The sequence below is a fragment of the Schistocerca serialis genome, chromosome 2 (assembly GCF_023864345.2).
Source record: "Schistocerca serialis cubense isolate TAMUIC-IGC-003099 chromosome 2, iqSchSeri2.2, whole genome shotgun sequence".
Classification (NCBI taxonomy): domain Eukaryota; kingdom Metazoa; phylum Arthropoda; class Insecta; order Orthoptera; family Acrididae; genus Schistocerca; species Schistocerca serialis.
The window spans coordinates 124,394,018-124,414,810 of record NC_064639.1 but is presented as its reverse complement, the minus strand read 5'-3'; the positions used below and the strand labels follow the sequence as shown (position 1 = coordinate 124,414,810).

Genomic DNA, 20,793 nt, shown 5'->3' with positions numbered 1-20,793 from the left:
GTCTAACTGCTGTAGGCTTTCCCTGAAATTTGCAATTGTTAAATTGTTGACTGAACGTACTACTTTGGAGGACTGTTTAGTATTGCTGAATGGAGCTATGTCATATACTGTAACTAGCTGTGCACCATGATCAGAAAGACCATTCTCAACGGGCTGAGCATTTATCTGGTTAAACTTATCTTGGTCTATAAAGAAGTTATCTATCAGTGAGCTGCTATCCTTTACCACCCGAGTAGGAAAATCAATAACGGGTGTCAAATTGAAAGAACCGAGTAATACTTCAAGGTCATTTTTCCTATTACCCTCTTTCAGAGAATCTACATTGAAGTCCCCACAAATAATAATTTGCTTCCCCCTGTCTGACAGATAGCACAACAAGGAGTCCAAATTTTTCAGAAATAGATGAAAATTTCCTGATGGGGACCTATATACAGTTACAATTATAAATGTGCCTTTATTTAATTTAAGCTCACAGGCACATGCTTCTATATGTTTCTCTACACAAAACTTTTTTGTTTCTATACTTTTTGCACAATGATAACTTTTGACATATATGGCAACTCCTCCTTTCTCCATATTTTCTCTCATTACATGTGCAGAGAGCTTATAACCACTTACATTTACCTTATCCATATCAGTAACAATGTGATGCTCAGACAGGCATAGTATATCTATTTCATTCTCAGCTTCTAAATCTTCCAAACAAACCAGAAGCTCATCTACTTTATTCTTTAAACTCCCAATATTTTGATGAAATATACTTACATTATTTTTAGTTATACTTTTATGAGAACCTTTCCTTATTCTAACATTTGCAGTACCCTCCTGTCTGAGTTTCTCATTGTGCTTAGGCCTAGTTCCTATACCAGTGGTCACATGGTGTTCAGAGAGGCAGATTATGTCAACTGGGTTGAGTGACTTTAGTTCATCAATGCAATTACCTAGGACTGAGATACAACTTGGTGGAGATAAAATTTCTGGTGATTGGTGAAAATTTATAATTGATAGCTGTGATTGGTGATCCAATGTGCTAGAATTGTGCTGTTGAATTTCTTTCCTAAACTGAAGATTTGTTTCAATCCTGACCTCTCGTAGAACTTGACATCTTTCTGTCTTACCTATCCTAAAAAAGGTGCTGCTCCAACACCTGTAACCACTGGTATTTTACCATTCATGGCAGTGCCTCCCCCCCTTAAATTTCCTGCTATTACCCCAGCCAGTTTCCCCTTCCCTTTCCTGTTGAGATGTAGGCCGTGCCTGGTATAGTCCCACCTACTGAGATAATCAACAGGAACCACACCAATATGAGCCCCCGCACCCGACACAAGCAGTCGTTCCAACTCCAAATTAACTCTCCCAACAGAAGAGTTCAAATGAGGCCGGTCATGGCGTCTCAGGACAGATACAAATTCAACATTGGTGTGTCTCGATGCCGACGCAATCTTTACCAGGTCACACTCTATACTGTACCCAGGATCTCTGTCGATGCTGTTCCCTGGCCCTCCCACAATAACCACGGTGTCTTCCCTGGTAAACCCTTTACAGAGTGAACCTAAATCCTCTGTCACCTGATCCAGACTAGCACTTGGTTTGAAAAAATTTGTGACCTGGTATTCTGGTCCTAATTCCTCCTGCAGAAGTTGGCCTACACCTCTGGCATGAGAACTGCCTAACAACAAAACTTTCTTCCTTTTCGATGACTTTCCTACATTCTTTTTCAATTTCCTATTGAAAGTTTGTTGTGTCCTGTCTACACCTACCTCTGCTTGAGGCTCATCAGTTTCTAACTGAAGCAACAGGTCAAACTTATTTTTGACATTCACCACAAAACTGTCAGACTTAGTTCTAGGCCTGTTCCTTCTGCTACCTGTTGCCACTTCCCACCTCTCTTTGCCCTTCTACCTCCTTAACCTGTCCAGATCTTCCCTAGCCTGATCTAGCTCAGCCTGAAGGGCAGCAATGTTCCCCTCCTGTTCCACTATCTTCCTATCTCTGCTGCAAATCCTACATAACCACTGATGAGCCTGATCCACTTTCCCAACACCCACGCCACTGCAGTCCCCCCAGTAAAAAAAAACTACTGCATCCATCACACAACTGCATCCATCACACTCGTATTAAAAAGGTGTAAGACAAGGATGTAATGTTTCGCCCCTACTGTTCAGTTTGTTCATCGAGGAAGCAATGATGGAAATAAAAGAAAAGTTGAGGAATGGAATTAAAATTGAAGGTGAAAGCATATCAGGGATATGATTCGCTGATGACATTGCTATCCTGAGTGAAAGCGAAGAAGAATTACCTGATCTGCTGAATGGAATGAACAGTCTAATGGTTACAGAGTATGGATGGAGAGTAAATCGAAGAAAGACGAAAGTATGAGAAGTAGTAGAAATGAGAGCAGCGAGAAACTTAACATCAGGATCGATGGTCTCGAAGTAGATGAAATTAAGAAATTCTGCTACCTAGGCAGTAAAATAACGAGTGACGGACGTAGCAAGGAGGACATAAAAAGGAGACTAGCAGTGGCAAAAAGGGCATTCCTGACCCAGACAAGTCTACTAATATCAAATATCGGCCTTAATATGAGGAAGAAGTTTTTGAGAATGTACGTCTGGAGTACAGCATTGCATGGTATTGAAGGACTGTGTGAAAACCGGAACAGAAGAGAATCGAAGCTTTTGAGATGTGGTGCTACAGACGAATGTTGAAAAGTAGGTGGACTGTTAAGGTAACGAATGAGATGGTTTTATGCAGAATCGGAGAGGAGAGAAATATGTGGAAAACACTGATAAGGAGAAGGGACAGGATGATAGGACATCTGTTAAGACATGAGGGAATGATTCCATGGTACTCGAGGGAGCTGTAGAAGGAAAAAACTGTATAGGAAGTCAGCGATTGGAAGACATCCAGCAAATAATAGAGGACGTAGGATGCAAGTGCTAATCTGAGGTGAAAAGGTTGGCACAGGAGAGGAATTCGTGCTGGGCCTCATCAAACCAGTCAGAAGACATGACCCAAAAAAAGGAAGATGTAGTTTGTAGTGATGTTATTAAATCCTGTGGAATACCTTAATGATTTCAATGCTCTTAAATTTTCGTTATCAGCAGTTCATTAAATGATAAACCATGTACTAAAATGTTATACATTCTATAAACATTATATGTTAAAGCCCATGCCGCAGTTTTCTGTCTACATGTGACGGAGTATCGTAGGAACTACTGTAGAGACTTTGATACGGTTTTCATTTATACGTAGACTGAATCATGATGATAGTTTGTATGTATAAGTTGTTTGCAGTAGTGATGTGTCTATTGCTATCTGTTCGTATTTAATTAGCGTCGGAGTGACATCTAGAGGTAACGATGGGACCTACGAACCGGTTAGCTAGAGAGGACTGGTTGATCTGGGGGAAGAGACCAAACAGAGGACCGAGCGAGGTGGCGCAGTGGTTAGCACACTGGACTCGCATTCGGGAGGACGACGGTTCAATCCCGTCTCCGGCCATCCAGATTTAGGTTTTCCGTGATTTCCCTAAATCGTTTCAGGCAAATGCCGGGATGGTTCCTTTGAAAGGGCACGGCCGATTTCCTTCCCAATCCTTCCCTAACCCGAGCTTGCGCTCCGTCTCTAATGACCTCGTTGTCGACGGGACGTTAAACACTAACCACCACCACCACCAAACAGAGAGGTCACCGGTCTCATCGGATTAGGGAAGGATGGGAAGGGAAATAGGCCGGTCGCTTTCAAAGGAACCATCCCAGCATTTGCTTGAAGCAAAGTAGGAAAATCACCGAAAACCGGAGGACAACCGACACTAATAGTATCTGGCGGGCCATTTGATTTTGCACGCTTACGACATGGCTGGGTAACTTCAGTGCTAATTAACTTGGGAACGGTGCAACGCATCGAATTTCTTTCTTAACAGCTATTTCTCAGTACAACACCCCGCAACATCCTTACAAGCTTTTCAGACTGTTTCTGATCGCTTTATGTAATAAACATTAACTACTGAGTTATAGGATTTTAACTTCAAAGCTCCGGTAAAATTCCACATTTGCGAGTTAGCTACTACGAGTACTGTACTTACAGGGCTTGCACCACAGGTTAAACCTCCGTGTCTATGGATCCTAAATACAGCCCTGGTAATTACGCTTATGTATTTTAAAACGAACGCGAGGTGCTCTTACACAGTGGTAAACGTTTGTTTCAGGAAGTATCCCCAGCGCTGGTGAAGACGGAGATCATGAAGAACGTGAGTGAAGATAACCGAGCCTTGTGGGATTCCCCTTGCCTTCAGCCAGATGACGTGGCACAGGCGGTGTTGTACATGCTGTCTCAGGAGCCGCACGTGATGGTAAGTCGCCAGTGGGCTTATGGGGCCTCTACATCAACATCTACGTGGTTACTCTGCAATTCACACTTAAGTGCCTGGCAGAGCGTTCATCGAATCATTTTCATACTACTTCTCTACCATTCCATACTCGAATGGCATGTGGGAAAAAGGAACACCTAAATCTTTCCGTTCGAGCTCTGATTTCTCTTATTTTATTATGATGATCATTTCTCCCTACGTAGGTGGGTGTCAACAAAATACTTTCGCATTCGGAAGAGAAAGTTGGTGATTGAAATTTCGTAAATATATGTCGGCGCAAAGAAAACCGCCTTTGTTTCAGTGACCGCCACCCCAACTCGCGTATCATATCCGTGACACGCTCACCCCTATTGCGCGATAACACGAAACGAGCTGCCCTTCTTTGCACTTTTTCGATGCCCTCCGTCAATCCTACCTGGTAAGGTTCCCACACCGCGCAGCAATATTCCAGCAGAGAACGGACAAGTGTAATGTAGGCTGTCTCTTTATTGGGTTTGCCGCATCTTCTAAGTGTACTGCCAACAAAGCGCAGTCTTTGTTTCGCCTTCCCCACCGTATTATCTATGTGGTCTTTCCAATTTAAGTTGCTCGTAATTGTAATTCCTAGGTATTTAGCCGAATTGACAGCCCTTAGATTTGTGCGATTTATCGTATACCCAAAATTTATCGGATTTCTTTTAGTACCCATGTGGATGACCACGCACTTTCCTTTGTTTAGTGCCAATTGCCACTTTTCGCACCATACAGAAATTTTCTTTAGACCATTTTGTAATTGGAATTGATCGTCTGATGATTTTACTAGACGGTAAATTACAGCGTCATCTGCAAACAATCTAAGGGGGCTGCTCAGAATATCACCTACATCATTTACGTAAATCAGGAACAGCAGAGGGGCTATGACACTACCTTGCGGAACGCCAGATATCACTTCTGTTCTACTCAATGATTTACCGTCTATCACTACGAACTGTGACCGCTCTGAGAGGAAATCACGAATCCAGTCACACAACTGAGACGACACTCCATATGTACGCAATTTGATTAATAGTCGGTTGTGAGGAACGGTATCAAAAGCCTTCTGGAAATCTAGGAATATGGAATCCATCTGAGATCCCTTGTCTACAGTACTCATTACTTCATGGGAATAAAGAGCTAGCTGTGTTGCACGAGAACGACATTTTCTGAATCCGTGTTGGTTATGTATCAATTAGTCATTTTCTTCAAGGCGATTAGTGCAGTATATGCTCCAAAATGCTAATGCAAATTGAGGTCAGTTATATAGGTCTGTAATTCAATGGGTTACTCCTAATTCCTTTCTTGAATATGGGTGTGACCTGTGCTACTTTTTACTCTTTAGGAATAGACCTTTCGTCAAGTGAGCGGTTGTATATGACTGCTAAGAAAGACGCTATTGTGTCTGCGTACTCTGAAAGGAACCTGACTGGTATGCCATCTGGACCGGACGACTTGCCTTCTTAAGTGATTTGAGCTGTTTCTCAGCACCTAAGATATCTACTTTTATGTCACTGATGCTAACAGATATTCTGGTTTCGAATTCTGAAATATTTATTTCGTCTTCTTTCGTGAAGGAATTATGGAAAACTGTACTTAGTAACTCCGCTTTAGTGGCACCATCATCGGTAACATTTTCATCGCTATCGCGCAGTGATGTTATTGTTTTTTGCCACTGGTGTACTTTACATACGACCAGAATCTCTTTGGGTTTTCTACCATATTTTGAGACTATGTTTCATTGTGGAACCTATTAAAAGCATCTCGCATTGACGTCCGCACTAAATTTCGAGCTTCCGTGTAACTTAGCCAGTCTTGGGGATTTTGCGTTCCTCTGAATTTGGCATGCTTTTTTCGTTGCTTCTGCAACAGTGTTCTGACTTTTTTTGTGTACCATGGTGGATCAGTCCCGTCTCTTATTAACTTATGCAGTATGAATCTATCTATACTGTCGATACTGTATCTTTGATTTTGAGCCATATCTGGTCTACACTTACATAATTAGCTTGGAACGAATGGAGACTCTCTCTCAGGAAGGCATCAAGCGAATTTTTATCTGCTGTTTTAAATAGATATATTTTGCGTTTATTTTTAATGGGTTTGTGGATGTGATTTTGAGCCTCGCTACAATGACCCTGTATCCGTCATGACGCTGTCTATTAGATCAAGATTATTTGTGACTAAAAGGTCAAGTGTGTTTTCGCAACCATTTACAATTCGTGTGGGCTCACGAACTAATTGTTCAAAGTAATTCTCAGAGAAAGCATTTAGTACAATTTCGGAAGGTGTTTTCAGTCTACCACAGGTATTTTCGCCAACAAATCGAGGGTACATTGAAGTCTCCACCACTTATAACTGTATGACTTCCATATTTTATTGAACCTAAATGTAACTCATCACAAACAGGTGCCAGTATCGCTGGTGTGCTCTCTGATGTTTAGCCGAGTTTTCTGCATGATACACTCTAAGACAGAAAAAAAAGAAGAAAACGACGCACCACAAAGGAAAATCCGAATGGCTGCATCTCAGTGACGAGTAGAACAATCTTCGGTGATGAGTCCCACTTCGAACTGAGTCCCGATGACCAGAGAAGAAGTGTCTGGAGCCGCCCTGGACACTGTTGGGATACCAAAATGGTTGTCGACCCGACAGCCAGGACTAAAGATCTGTGGTGCCATTTCTTTTCATAGCGGGACCCCTTTGGCTGTCATTAGCGACACTCTTACAGCACAGCGGTACATCGACATTATTCTACGTCCCGTTTTGTTGCCCTTCATGGCAAGCCATCCTGGGCTTACATTTCGGTAAGATAACGCCCGCCCAAACACGAGGAGAATTTCTACTGCCTGTCTTCGTGCTTGCAAAATCCTAATTTGACCAACAAGGTCACCGGATCGGTCCCCAGTTGAGAACGTTTGGAGCATTATTGGCAGGGCCCTCCAATCAGCGCTCGATTTTGACGATCTAACGTGACAGCCGGACAGAATTCGACGCGATCTCTCTCAGGAGACCATCCAACAACTGGATCAATCAATGTCAAGCGTCAAGGCGAGTAACTGCTTGCGTAAGGGCCAGAGGTCGACAAACGCGTTATTGACGTCTCTTAAATAAATCATGCAGTTTTTCTGAAGTTGTAATCATTTGTTTGTCTGTATATCTGTACATGTAGATCAGACCTACCAATTTCCGTCCCATTCGCATAACTCCTTCGTGGTGCACCGGTTTTTCTTTAAGTGACGACCGACCAGTCGTATTCTTCAGGTGTCTTGATCTGTTATGTAACTCGCTGCCTGGACTTAAACCAGAGAGAAGTATCGTCCCTGTCGCGCCACTGTGTATAGTCAAGTTCAGTGACTGGCACAGGCTAATCATTTTGATTCTCCTTTTTTTTTCTTTTTTTTTTTTTTTTTTTTTTTTTTGAGTCCCCAGTGGTATATCGTGAAACGCACATTCTGTCTACTCCAATGGATGGGATGGCCGCCACGGATAATCGTGAAATTAAATACGATGAGACCAGCATCATCGGACTCACCCCTCGTTTCTAGGACAGCACCATTCAGTTGTTGTTGTTGTTGTTGTTGTTGTGGTCTTCAGTCCTGAGACTGGTTTGATGCAGCTCTCCATGCTACTCTATCCTGTGCAAGCTTCTTCGTCTCCCAGTACCTACTGCAACCTACATTCTTCTGAATCTGGTTAGTGTATTCATCTCTTGGTCTCCCTCTACTATTTTTACCCTCCACACCGAACTCCAATACTAAATTGGTGATCCCTTGATGCCTCAGAACATGTCCTACCAACCGATCCCTTCTTCTGGTCAAGTTGTGCCACAAACTCCTCTTCTCCCCAATTCTACTCAATACCTCCTCATTAGTTATGTGATCTACCCATCTAATCTTCAGCATTCTTCTGTAGCACCACATTTCGAAAGCTTCTATTCTCTTCTAGTCCATACTATTTATCGTCCATGTTTCACTTCCATATATAGCTACACTCCATACAAATACTTTCAGAAACGACTTCCTGACACTTAAATCTATACTCGATGTTAACAAATTTCTCTCCTTCAGAAACGCTTTCCTTGCCATTGCCAGTCTACATTTTATATCCTCTCTACTTCCACCATCATCAGTTATTTTGCTCCCCAAATAGCAAAACTCCTTTACTACTTTAAGTAATCTAATTCCCTCAGCATCATCCGACTTAATTCGACTACATTCCAATACCCTCGTTTTGCTTTTATTGATGTTCAAATGTCATCGGCGAACCTCGAAGTTTTTATTTCTTCTCCATGGATTTTAATACCTAATGCAAACCATAAATTTTGTTTCCTTTACTGCCTGCTCAATATACAGATTGAACAGCATCGGGGAGAGGCTACAACCCTGTCCCACCCCCCAACTACTGCTTCCCTTTCATATCCCTCGACACTTATAACTGCCATTTGCTTTCTGTACCTATTGTAAATAGCCTTTCGCTCCCCGTATTTTACCCCTGCCACCTTTAGAATTTGGAAGAGAGTATTTCAGTCAACATTGTCAAAAGCTTTCTCTAAGTCTACAAATTCTCGAAACGTAAGTTTTCCTTTCCTTAATCTTTCTTCTAAGATAAGTCGTAGGGTCAGTATTGCCTCACGTGTGCCAACATTTCTACGGAATCCAAACTGATCTTCCCCAAGGTCGGCTTCTACCAGTTTTTCCATTCGTCTGTAAAGAATTCGCGTTAGTATTTTGCAGCTGTGACTTATTAAACTCATAGTTCGGTAATTTTCACATCTGTCAAAACCTGCTTTATTTTGGAATGGTATTATTATATTCTTTTTGAAGTCTGAGGGTATTTTGCCTCATACATCTTACTCACCAGATGGTAGAGTTTTGTCAGGATTGGCACTCCCAAGGCTGTCAGTAATTCTAATGGAATGTTGTCTACTCCCAGGGCCTTGTTTCGGCTCAGGTCTTTCAGTGCTCTGTCAAACTCTTCACGCAGTATCATATCTCCCATTTCATCTTCATCTACATCCTCTTCCATTTCCATAATATTGTCCGCAATTGCATCGCCCTTGTATAGATCCACTATATACTCCTTCCACGTTTCTGCTTTCCCTTCTTTGCTTAGAACTGGGTTCCCATCTGAGATTTTGATATTCATACAAGTGGTTCTCTTTTCTCCAAATGTACCTTTCAGTTTCCTGTAGGCAGTATCTATCTTACCCCTAGTGAGATAAGCCTCTACATCCTTACATTTGTCCTCTAGCCATCCCTGCTTAGCCATTTTGCACTTCCTGTCTATCTCATTTTTGAGACGTTTGTATTCCTTTTTGCCTTCTTCATTTACTGCCTTTTTCATTTCTCCTTTCATCAACTAAATTCAATATTTCTTCTGTCACCCAAGGATTTCTACTAGCCCTCGTCTTTTTACCTACTTGATCCTCTGCTGCCTTCACTATTTCATCCCTGAAAGCTACCCATTCTTCTTCTACTGTGTTTCTTTCCCCCATTCCCGTCAGTTGTTCCCTTATGCTCTCCCTGAAACTCTGTACAACCACTGGTTCTTTCAGTTTATCCAGGTCCCATCTCCTTAAATTCCCACCTTTTTGCAGTTTCTTCAGTTTTAATCTACAGTTCATAACCAATAGATTGTGGTCAGAGTCCACATCTGCCCCTGAGAATGTCTTACAATTTAAAACCTGGTTCCTAAATCTCTGTCTTACCATTATATAATCAATCTGAAACCTGTCAGTATCTCCAGGCTTCTTCCATGTACACAGCCTTCTTTTATGATTCTTGAGCCAAGTGTTAGCTATGATTAAGTTGTGCTCTGTGCAAAATTCTACCAGGTGGCTTCCTCTTTCATTTCTTACCCCCAATCCATATTCACCTACGACGTTTCCTTCTCTCCCTTTTACTACTCTCGAATTCCAGTCACCCATGACTATCAAATTTTCGTCTCCCTTACTACCTGAATAATTTCTTTTCTCTCATCATACTTTTCATCAATTTCTTCATCATCTGCAGAGCTAGTTGGCATATAAACATGTACTACTGTAGTAGGTGTGGGCTTCGTGTCTATCTTGACCACAATAATGCGTTCACTATGCTGTTTGTAGTAGCTTACCGCACTCCTATTTTTTTTATTCATTATTAAACCTACCCCGGCATTACCCCTATTTGATTTTGTATTTATAACCCTGTATTCACCTGACCAAAAGTATTGTTCCTCCTGCCACCGAACTTCACTAATTCCTATTATATCTAACTTTAACCTAGCCATTTCCCTTATTACATTTTCTAACCCACCTACCCGATGAAGGGATCTGATATTCCACGCTCCGATCCGTAGAACGCCAGTTTTCTTTCTCCTGATAACGACGTCCTCTTGAGTAGTCCCTGCCCTGAGATCCGAATGGGGGACTATTTTACCTCGGGAATATTTTACCCAAGACGACGCCATCATCATTTAATCATACAGTAAAGCTGCATGCCCTCGGTAAAAAATTACGGTCGTAGTTTCCCCTTGCTTTCAGCCGTTCGCAGCACCAAAACAGCGAGGCTGTTTTGGTTAGTGTCACAAGGCCAGATCAGTCAATCATCCAGACTGTTGCCCCTGCAACTACTGCAAAGGCTGCTGCCCCTCTTCAGGAACCACACGTTTGTCTGGCCTCTGAACAGATACCCCTCCGTTGTGGTTGCACCTACGGTACAGCTGTCTGTATCGTTGAGGCACACAAGCCTCCGCACCAACAGCAAGGTCCATGGTTCATGGGGGGCACCATTAAGTAGTCAGTCGAAATAAGGATGTCACAAAATACAATAAATCGCAACAGAGGATTGAGTATATGCTACGTTGAATATGTGGCACTCAATTTATTAAAATATCTGGTCTGTCGCATCCATTAGAGCGACAGAACGAGCGGTGCACCAAATAATAGTGTGGACACCGAAAAATAAGGTATAGTGGATTTTCAGGTCAGGGTCGAACAAGTCAGTATGTAAATAGTGGTGTGACACCAACAAAACTCCATAGTCTGGTTGAAGTACAAGCATAACATAACGAAACATAGTATGATACAGTCAAAGCTCTAGCCAGTTGTTTTTCCAAAGTTTAGTACTTAATGGACAATTGGTATTAATATTTTTTTAAATTCTGACGTATGTTATACATTTATTTTCTGAATAGATAAAAATCTTTCTAATGTCGTACAGAGTGTATCAAAAAACACTGAAAATACTCTTTTTTGCAGCGATATAGCATTGTACTATACAGCATACTGTTCAATCTTCCGCCGCTACTCGGCGCTGCAGTTACCGAAAAATCCAATATGGTGGTGATCGGTAATTCAAAAATATTACATGACGGTGGTAGGAAATTTAAGAAATGGAAGATGGTGTGCAACTTATGTTTTGTATCCCTCCACCTCCCCTCTCCCCCACCCATTTGTCGCTTCCCCTTTTCCCTTCACCTCTCCAACTGTTCATCAGATCACATCGTGGTACTGAAATGAGGCAGCCAATCACCGTGTAGTATAACAGTGGGTATTAAAATGAGGCAGCCAATCAGAAAGTAACTGAAACATTACACAAGCTTCTCTTTTATGAAAGCCATGTTTGAAGATACATAGTACCTTAAAATATGTTGCATAAGCTTTACATGAATTTGCTCCATGTTCAAAGATACTAGCCTCTTAATTACTTGCACACACCCACATGCACACACACTTAAAAAATACTTGAACTGCGCCTGAATTGCGTAAAATGGCATCAATTCAAAAAGAAATATTGCCCAGTCTATTTTCATTCCTTACTACAAAAAGTCGTTTATGTTAAATATTGTACCATCTCATCAGTGATTTTCATCTCACATTTGTAAATTTCTTTGAAAACTGTAGCATTCGCTATCAGATATGAGATTGAGTAAAAAACATACTCTCCGTAAATAGAAACGAACACACACTTATAAAACGTAATTAACAAATTACAATGATGAGATACACTTTAACTACTAATCTGCAAAACTTCAAATTGCAAAAAAAAAAAAAAAAAAAAAAAAAATCAGCTGCCGCTTTATCCTCGTTATGCTTGTCATCGCCAACGGATGGGAACATTCACAGTTAGACTGTTATACCATACTTTTAGGCACAGCGGACCCTCAAATTACTTGTTTTCCACATCTAACTTCTGATATGGTGCTTGTCAACTGTCACAGTGTCCTTTCCAAGTCTAAAATGTCTGCAAACATATTTCAGCAACATAAAAATGCAATGTTTAGTCACATATCACAGTTTTATTTTACACACACACACACAACACAACATTTTTAACATGAACTGAGAGGTTATACATTCAAAGTGCTACACTAGAAAATATAATCAGTGGCATAAGCAGCCTAACACTTCTTTTTATTGGCATTTGAACCAAATGCTCTAGAGGTTAGGTACAAAATGAACTTTCAACAAAGGGGATGCAATATTTACTAATCAGAACTTTGATGCCAGTGCTCTCTTAAACGTGTACAGACTTCATTTCCTGCAATCTATGCTAACAATAAATTTGTAAAATTGTCGTGTCTGTCTGTTTGAACACGCTTCTCCAAAATTACTAGATGAATTTTCATGGAGTTTTTGCATATAAAGCTTCATCAAAATTTAATCATGAAAAAAAAGAAATAATGATTTAAAGTTTTACCTAAAACCGTAGATGAATTTTCATGTAGTTTTCGCAGTTACAAACTTGACTGTAGCTTGACACATCGTATGGAAATGATTTAATCAAAATCTGATATCGAAAAAAAGATATATTGATTTAAAGTTTTCGTATCTCTTTGTTTGTCAGTTTGAACACGCTGATCTCATTCTTGCGGCACCGGGCGAGGTGGCGCAGTGGTTAGCACACTGTACTCGCATGCGGGAGGACGACCGTTCAAACCCGCGTCCGGCCATCCTGATTTAGGTTTTCCGTGATTTCCCTAAATCGCTTCGGGCAAATGCCGGGATTGCTCCTTTGAAAGGGGAGGCCGATTTCCTTCCCCATCCTTCCCCGATCCGATGGGACCGATGACCTCGCTGTTTGCTCCCCTCCCCCAAACCAACCGACCAAGCAGCTTCACAAATAACTTAAGTATAGCTTGGGACACCATGTAGGTTGTATTTCGACAAAATCGACTCATTCAAAAAACATATATTAAAGTTTTCTCCATGCTAATATTATAAATGCGAACGTAACTCTGTTCCATTTTCACGACTAACCGATTTTACCAAATCTGGTATGGAGCTAGCTTCAACCACGTGGATGCATGTAGGATGCTTTACATACTGTTTAGTACCAGATACTTACTGATTTAAAGAATATTACGTGGATTAGGGGAAAATATTTACTCTCTGAAAAAGCCATTTCTGTCTAACTTTTGTTCTTCCCCGTATTTTTGAACATGCGTTTATTGGTTGATATGTGCTGCGTGGTAGGATTCAAAGTAATGAGTGCAATGCTTATGCAATCTGCAATGTGTTTAATCCATACACCCACATACTTTATGGCATAATGTACACACTGTATAATGTATAACTATATCAGTAGTACAATGCATCCTGCTGCCAATGGCCCTCAATACACACAGCTTGGCAGCGACGCTGTGCATGCCAGTGCATGTGCATTGAGACAGCCTGGTAGGAGAGAGTATGGGGTGCACCTCATTAGCTGTGCTTACCCTAACAGGCATACACATGAGGGAAGATGATGTTATCGAAACTACAGTAGATTACTTACTCACCTTCAATCATCATAACAAAACTACTGCTATGTGAGCACAACCACATGTGAAAACTAGAGTATAAAAGTATTATGATAAGGAAGAAGACATTCCAGACACACATGAATTGGTATAGCGAAAAATTTTCTTGCTGGCTTCAAAAGCGGTGTGCAATAATTTACATGGTAATGAAATAATGTCTAATGAAGAGGAGAACAATGGCTGTGGATAATAGAGTGAAAGACTAAATTTCAGAATAGTAAGCTCCATTTACGTGAACATTAGTTCTTACATAGAGAATTAAAGTGCTTAGATAAATAATGATCAACTTATTTGATGGAACCAGATCTGTCCCAGGTTGCAGATTGAATCAAGATTTGGTAAGATGACGATGCTGGGGGAAACATTTTGGTTTTTGTTGGACTATCGTTGTTTGACTGTTTGACATCACCAACAATAAACTTATGCTGGTGGTGGGCATTCTGATCGCATTGCTGTGCTAAATTCATTCCAACCACAGAAGAATGTATGGATGAATGGTGAATTAGCTGAAACTGCTTTTACGAGTATTAAATGTTGTAGGTGCACAACATGGTTTACTTTGCTAATCCCTGTCAATGTTATAGAACAGATTCTTATGTATTAGGATGACGTTAATGCATGATACAGAGGCTGAACTACACTTTTCATTTATTTCATCATTTATTTTAGTACTGACAATAAGCAAGCTATATGAATTGTATTACATTATACAGATAATTTAAATGTGGTAATGTTTAATTTTAATGTCCATTGGTCTTCCAAATTGAGGTACAACAGTTAAACTTTTGTTGTCAATAAGTGTTGCTTAACCTATAGCTTTTAGCTGTAGTTCCAGTATGCAAGTCATGTGTATTTCTTTTAAATATTATAGAACAATTAACTCATCACGGTAGTGCCAAGTGTGTTTTGTTATTAGTAGACATAAATCCACGGGCTCTCTGTAACTGTGACATGTGGATTAGGGATTATTAATTAATATTCTGTCATCAGTCACAAATTTTATTTTGAAATTGCTGTGCAATCTGTTTCGGAGCTAGAACTCCATTTCCAAGGACTTTATGGATATAGTGTGCTTTTAACCACATGATATTTGCCTTCTGCACTGGTGAAAAACTTTCACATTGGGACTTACATTTTGGAACTATTTAACATGTTTATTACAGTACTTGTTTTGTGCTCTAAATCTTACATACGTATTTTGGGGAATAGTCCAGCATCATTTCGGAGCAAATTTCCGTTCACGATCACAGATCCGTAATTATACCTGTGTATTATGATAAGCAACCTGTATGTGTTTTGTACAGAATAAATTATAAATAATTTTATATTCGTGCCTAAAATTTTACTTTCAAAACATCAAATTTCCGTTTCTGTCTTGTTGCTCCATTCTCTTTCGCTATGTGTTATCAATCTCCCGTTCCAGCAACGTCTTTGATCGTCATGTTCTGAAAATAAACAATTTGTACTGTATAGCTCACCTAGTATATTACAATAATATGCAGTTTAAGCTATATATCACAGTAAAATCTCGTCAAAAAGTCTTCTCATTCCTTCTTAAAATGGTGCTTGAACATCTAGTTTGTTTATTGGCTATGTTGTGTGTAAGTCTGTCTCTTGATTACGTATTTTAACTGAATTCTGGTGTTGTTTAATAGCTGATTATATGAAATAAAGCTCATAAACGTTTTAGTGAGCCTTCACAACATAATTCATATTGGTACATTTATAGTCTTCCTTAAAAGTTCGTTTGTTATTTAAACTCTATTACACTTAGTTCAAATGCAAATAAAAAGCAATATTAGGCTGTTATTCATTCCGATAACATTTTCTAGAATAGAACATGAAGCATTACTTTTGCCCCCTTTGTACTGGTGACTGTTATGATGCAACACTATCGGAAAAATTTTAAAAACAACAGATGATGATAGCTTGTTCTACGAGCCATCGATAATGTATGGCCACATTTATACATACATCAAAAAAAGTTTTGCATCACCTCGGTTCCAAGAGTTCCGGAAACAGTACAGAAAATTCGAATATACATCGACATAAACATCATTCCAGCCTTTTTATTGCTCATGAGAACCACACATTGCATGTTGCACCACCATACAGCGAGACCTTCGGAGGTGGTGGTCCAGGTTGCTGTACACCCCGGTATCTCTAATACCCAGTATCACGTCCTCTTGCATTGATGCATGCCTGTATTCGTCGTGGCATACTACCACAAGTTCATCAAGGCACTGATAGTCCAGATTGTCCCACTCCTCAACGGCGATTCGGCATAGATCCCTCAGAGTGGTTGGTGGGTCACGTGGTCCATAAACAGCCCTTTTCGATCTATGCCAGGCATGTGCGACAGGGTTCATGTCTGGAGAACATGCTGGACACTCTAGTTGAGCAATGTAGCTATCCTGAAGGAAGTCTTTCACAACATGTGCACGATGGGGGCACGAATTGTCGTCCATTAAGACGAATGCCACGCCAATATGATACCGATATGTTTGCACTATCGATCGGAGGATGGGATTCACGTATCGTACAGCCATTACGGCGCCTCTCATGACCACCAGCAGCGTACGTCGGCCCCACATAATGCCACCCCAAAACATGAGGGAACCTCCACCTTGCTGCACTCGCTGGACAGTGTGTCTAAGACGTTCAGCCCGACCGGGTAGCCTCCAAACACGTCTCCGATGATTGTCTGGTTGAAGGAATATGCGACACTCATCGGTGAAGAGACCGTTATGCCAGTCCTGAGCGGTCCACTCACCACCTTGTTGGGCCTATCTGTACCTCGCCATGGACGTCGGGAGTGAAGTTGTGCGTCATGCAGCCTATTGCTACAGTTTGAGTCGTAACATGACGTCCTGTGACTGCACGAAAAGCCTTATTCTACGTGGTGGCGTTGCTGTCAGGGTTCCTCCGAACCATAATCCATAAGTAGCGGTGATCGACTGCAGTAGTAGCCCTTGGACGGCCTGAGCGAGGCATGTCATCGACAGTTCCTGTCTCCCTGTATCTCCTCCATGACCGAACAACATCGCTTTGGTTCACTCCGAGATGCCTGTTCACTGCCCTTGTCGAGAGCCCTTCCTGGCACAAATTAACAGTTTGAACGCGATCGAACTACGGTATCAACCGTCTAGGCTTGGTTGAACTACAGACAACACGAGCCGTGTATCTACTTGCTCGTGGAATGACTTGAACTGTTTGGATGGCTCCCCCGGCCAATAGGCGCTGCTCATGCATGGTTGTTTACATCTTTGGGCGGGTTTAGTGACATCCCTGAACAGTCAAAGGGATTGTATCTGTGACATAATATCCACAGTCAACTTCTATCTTCAGAAGTTCTGGCCGTCCGTTGTGGCCGAGCTGTTCTAGGCGCTTGAGTCTGGAACCGCACGACCGCTACGGTCGCAGGTTTGAAGCCTGCCTGCCTCGGGCATGGATGTGTGTGATGTCCTTAGATTAGTTAGGTTTAAGTAGTTCTAAGTTCTAGGGGACTGATGACCTCAGATGTTAAGTCCTATAGTGCTCAGAGCCATTTGAACCACTTACAGGAGTTCTAGGAAGCGGGATGATGCAAAAGTTTTTTTAATGTATGTATGACGACACCCTTTACGTATTTTAAACGTGGAGATAACTTTAGGACACCTGAAAAGCACTTAGATGTGGAAATATTTAATTTGTGGGTGTTTGTGCCTTACACAACACTAGGCCTAGAAAATGTAATTTTTCCCATACCTGGCAGTGATCCAGGCTGTCTGTTTGTCTTCTTAGCACTTGACATAAACAATTTTTTTATAGCGAAGAACAGAAAGAGACTTGGAAACATATATTTTAAGATGGCACCATTTTACGCAATTCAGGTGATTTTTATGTATTTTTAAATGTATGCGTGCTGCACATGTGTGTGTGTGTGTGTGTGTGTGTGTGTGTGTGTGTGTGTGTGTGTGTGTGTGTGAGTTCAGTTCAGATGCAACCAAGTCATCTGAAGCTTAGGTAATTATTTTTGGAAATACTGCATTTCTTCGAACTTGGCATTTCATCGAACTGCTGCTGGGTCTCATTGCTAATAGGGATATCACATACTATCCGAAGAGACTTTGACTTCACGTTTCTCCAACTTTGATGACCCTCAAAGCTTAACCAAGAGTGCCATTTGAAAAATAAGCACTAAATCGCAAAAAGTACTACATTAATGTCCTATCCAGCACACAATTCAAGTTTCCCCCACTAGTCGCCACAGCAGTCGCTGAAAATTCTAAGATGACTATGGCAGGAAATTCAAATATCCAATACGGCTGTGGCAGAAAAATGTAAAAAATGCATCATTGTGGAAATTAAAAAAAAAAAAGTTGTCTTAAGTAGCCTAGCTGTGCTTTGTATCCCGTCCGCCACCTCTCCCTCTTTCCCCCTACATCTTAACATCCTCTGACCCTCTCCTCTTCAGCAGATCTCAGCGTAGTACTAAAATGGGGCAGCCAATCACAATACACTGTTGCAGTGAGTATTAAAATTAGAAAGCCAATCAGAATATAGCTGTCAAATTATGCAAATTTCATTATAATAAACTCCAACGTTCTTGTAACTCTTCCATCTGATACTGAGCTTGCAGTGGTTCTAAAACTTAATGATGCAATAAGTCGTATCAGACTCAAAAAGCTAGTGATTGCATTCATACCTACATAAACCATCTATGTAAATCACTGTTTCAGTTAGCCATCCATAATGGATATAATTAATGCCACATAATTTACTCATAATTTATCAACAAATTTCTCAGTTATAGACATCAGAAACTTGTAAGTTATGCCAGAAAGGTTCAGATTTCGTATCCGTGTTGGCACGCTACAGCAGCTCAGCGATTGTTATTCCAGTACATTGAGGAAGGTCACGAGAAAAATCGGCGAAAAAATTCTCTCTTTCTTAGACGTCTTACGTTTCCTTCCTCCAACGAATCTCAAGAATAGCTTGTATAGTGCACAGTTAGTGAAACACTGTACAGTTATTTCCTTAATGTGCTCCTTTCAGTTTCTATCCACAGAACTATGCGTCATATAGGCTTCTTTACTCACACAAAAGGCACTGTGTTCTGTGTCTGGATGAATGTTGAACTGTGTAACAATTGCAAAACGTATGTTACAGCTACATCCGACTAAAGAAATTTTTAAATAAATTATTTGAGCTGCAGAGTAAAGCACTCTTTAGGAAATGGATCTTTCGTGTTTTTTTTACCTTTTTTTTCCAGTCTATTAATACTAACGTTTCTAGATAGCTAACTTGCTTCGAGGGAGTAGCGTACGAAATTTGTATTTGAGATCAGTCACTTATTTTCATGAAGTAGCCGTTGTATGTACTAACTACTACACGTTCTACTGTTTCAGGTGTCTGACGTCATCATTCGAGCTACGGGCTCACTCCACTGACAGCGTTCGGTGAACGACCGAGCACCACAAAGAAGTTTAAGACTTTTACAAGTGTTACAACAAATTTATTTAAATTTTAAGCCTATAAAAGATTAATCCATAACAATTTATTTTAATGATTCGGATGAAAATATTAATGAATGTTTTTCTAGTATTTCAGAAAAAAATACTACTGAAAAAATCACACAAGACGATTTCATCCTGTATGTATTATTTTGAAGCCCAAGATTTTAAACCATCTCTGTCGAGCCTGTGTGTCTAGTGGTTATACGCGCTCCCTATAAACCAAAATGCAGCGGTATCGAATCCCGGTCGGACCTAGGAATGCTTCAGTCTGCCCTTAAATTAGCCTTCATCATTCAATAAAGTGAAGATTCTCCATGATTCGGATTCAAAGTTTCCCCTTGCTCCAGTAGGGTTATTGGGGTAGGTTAGGGACACACAAGTCACCGAAGAGGCGTTCAACTGAAACACTTGTCACAGAGTATTGAGTCAGAAGGAATTACTTTTATTATAAAACACTTGTACACATCTGCGTTCTGACAAATAAGCTTTCCATAAACAAAATATGGAACAATTTTTGCGATATAGGGGAGAGCGGGGCTACAAGTTTGGATTTTTAGTTACCATCAAATTCGTTAAGAATACTTGATTTTAGTATTCAAGCGATGCAATCAAAATTAACTTATATATGTAATTTTGCTATTAAGACAGTCATTTGGGTCATTTATTGTAAGAATTATTTAGTAATAATGTTTTAATGTCTAAAGTCGTAAAATTACAACTTAACCCTACTTGGGGCAAATTGTTAACAAGCTAGGGTAAGTTGTTACCGTATTTGTTAAAGCTATTATTTGTGAAATAAAAAACAATAAATGATTAAACCATGTCTGTTTATTTAAGTAGTAATCAACAATGTATGAATCGTCAGGTAAACATTTGTATGTTATATAACAAGTAACTATAATTTATACTTAAACAATTACTAACCCTTTAGTAATTAACAGCTTATCAAATAACTTGTAACTACTCAACCTTCATAATTCAGTCTTCAATCATATTGGGCTTGTCTTAAGCTGAAAATACCTATCATATTGCCGTCATAGGCAGGAAACATAAATACTTATAAATAATTAATCATCAGAAGATATATCACAAGCACAGTTCGGCCACAAGTAGGTTAATAAGGCCTGACTC

The 20,793-nt window shown here is 40.4% G+C and overlaps 1 protein-coding gene across 1 annotated transcript in view; it reads left to right on the top strand.

Moving 5' to 3' along the window:
- LOC126455458 (dehydrogenase/reductase SDR family member 11-like) overlaps positions 1-20,383 on the top strand; it is a 115,451-nt gene extending 95,068 nt beyond the window's left edge. The window contains exons 5-6 of the mRNA XM_050091207.1: positions 4,211-4,354; positions 19,555-20,383. Coding sequence (XP_049947164.1) covers positions 4,211-4,354; positions 19,555-19,596 — 186 coding nt within the window. The 3' untranslated portion in view covers positions 19,597-20,383. The remainder of the gene's footprint in view (positions 1-4,210; positions 4,355-19,554) is intronic.
- Positions 20,384-20,793: the final 410 nt, after the last annotated feature.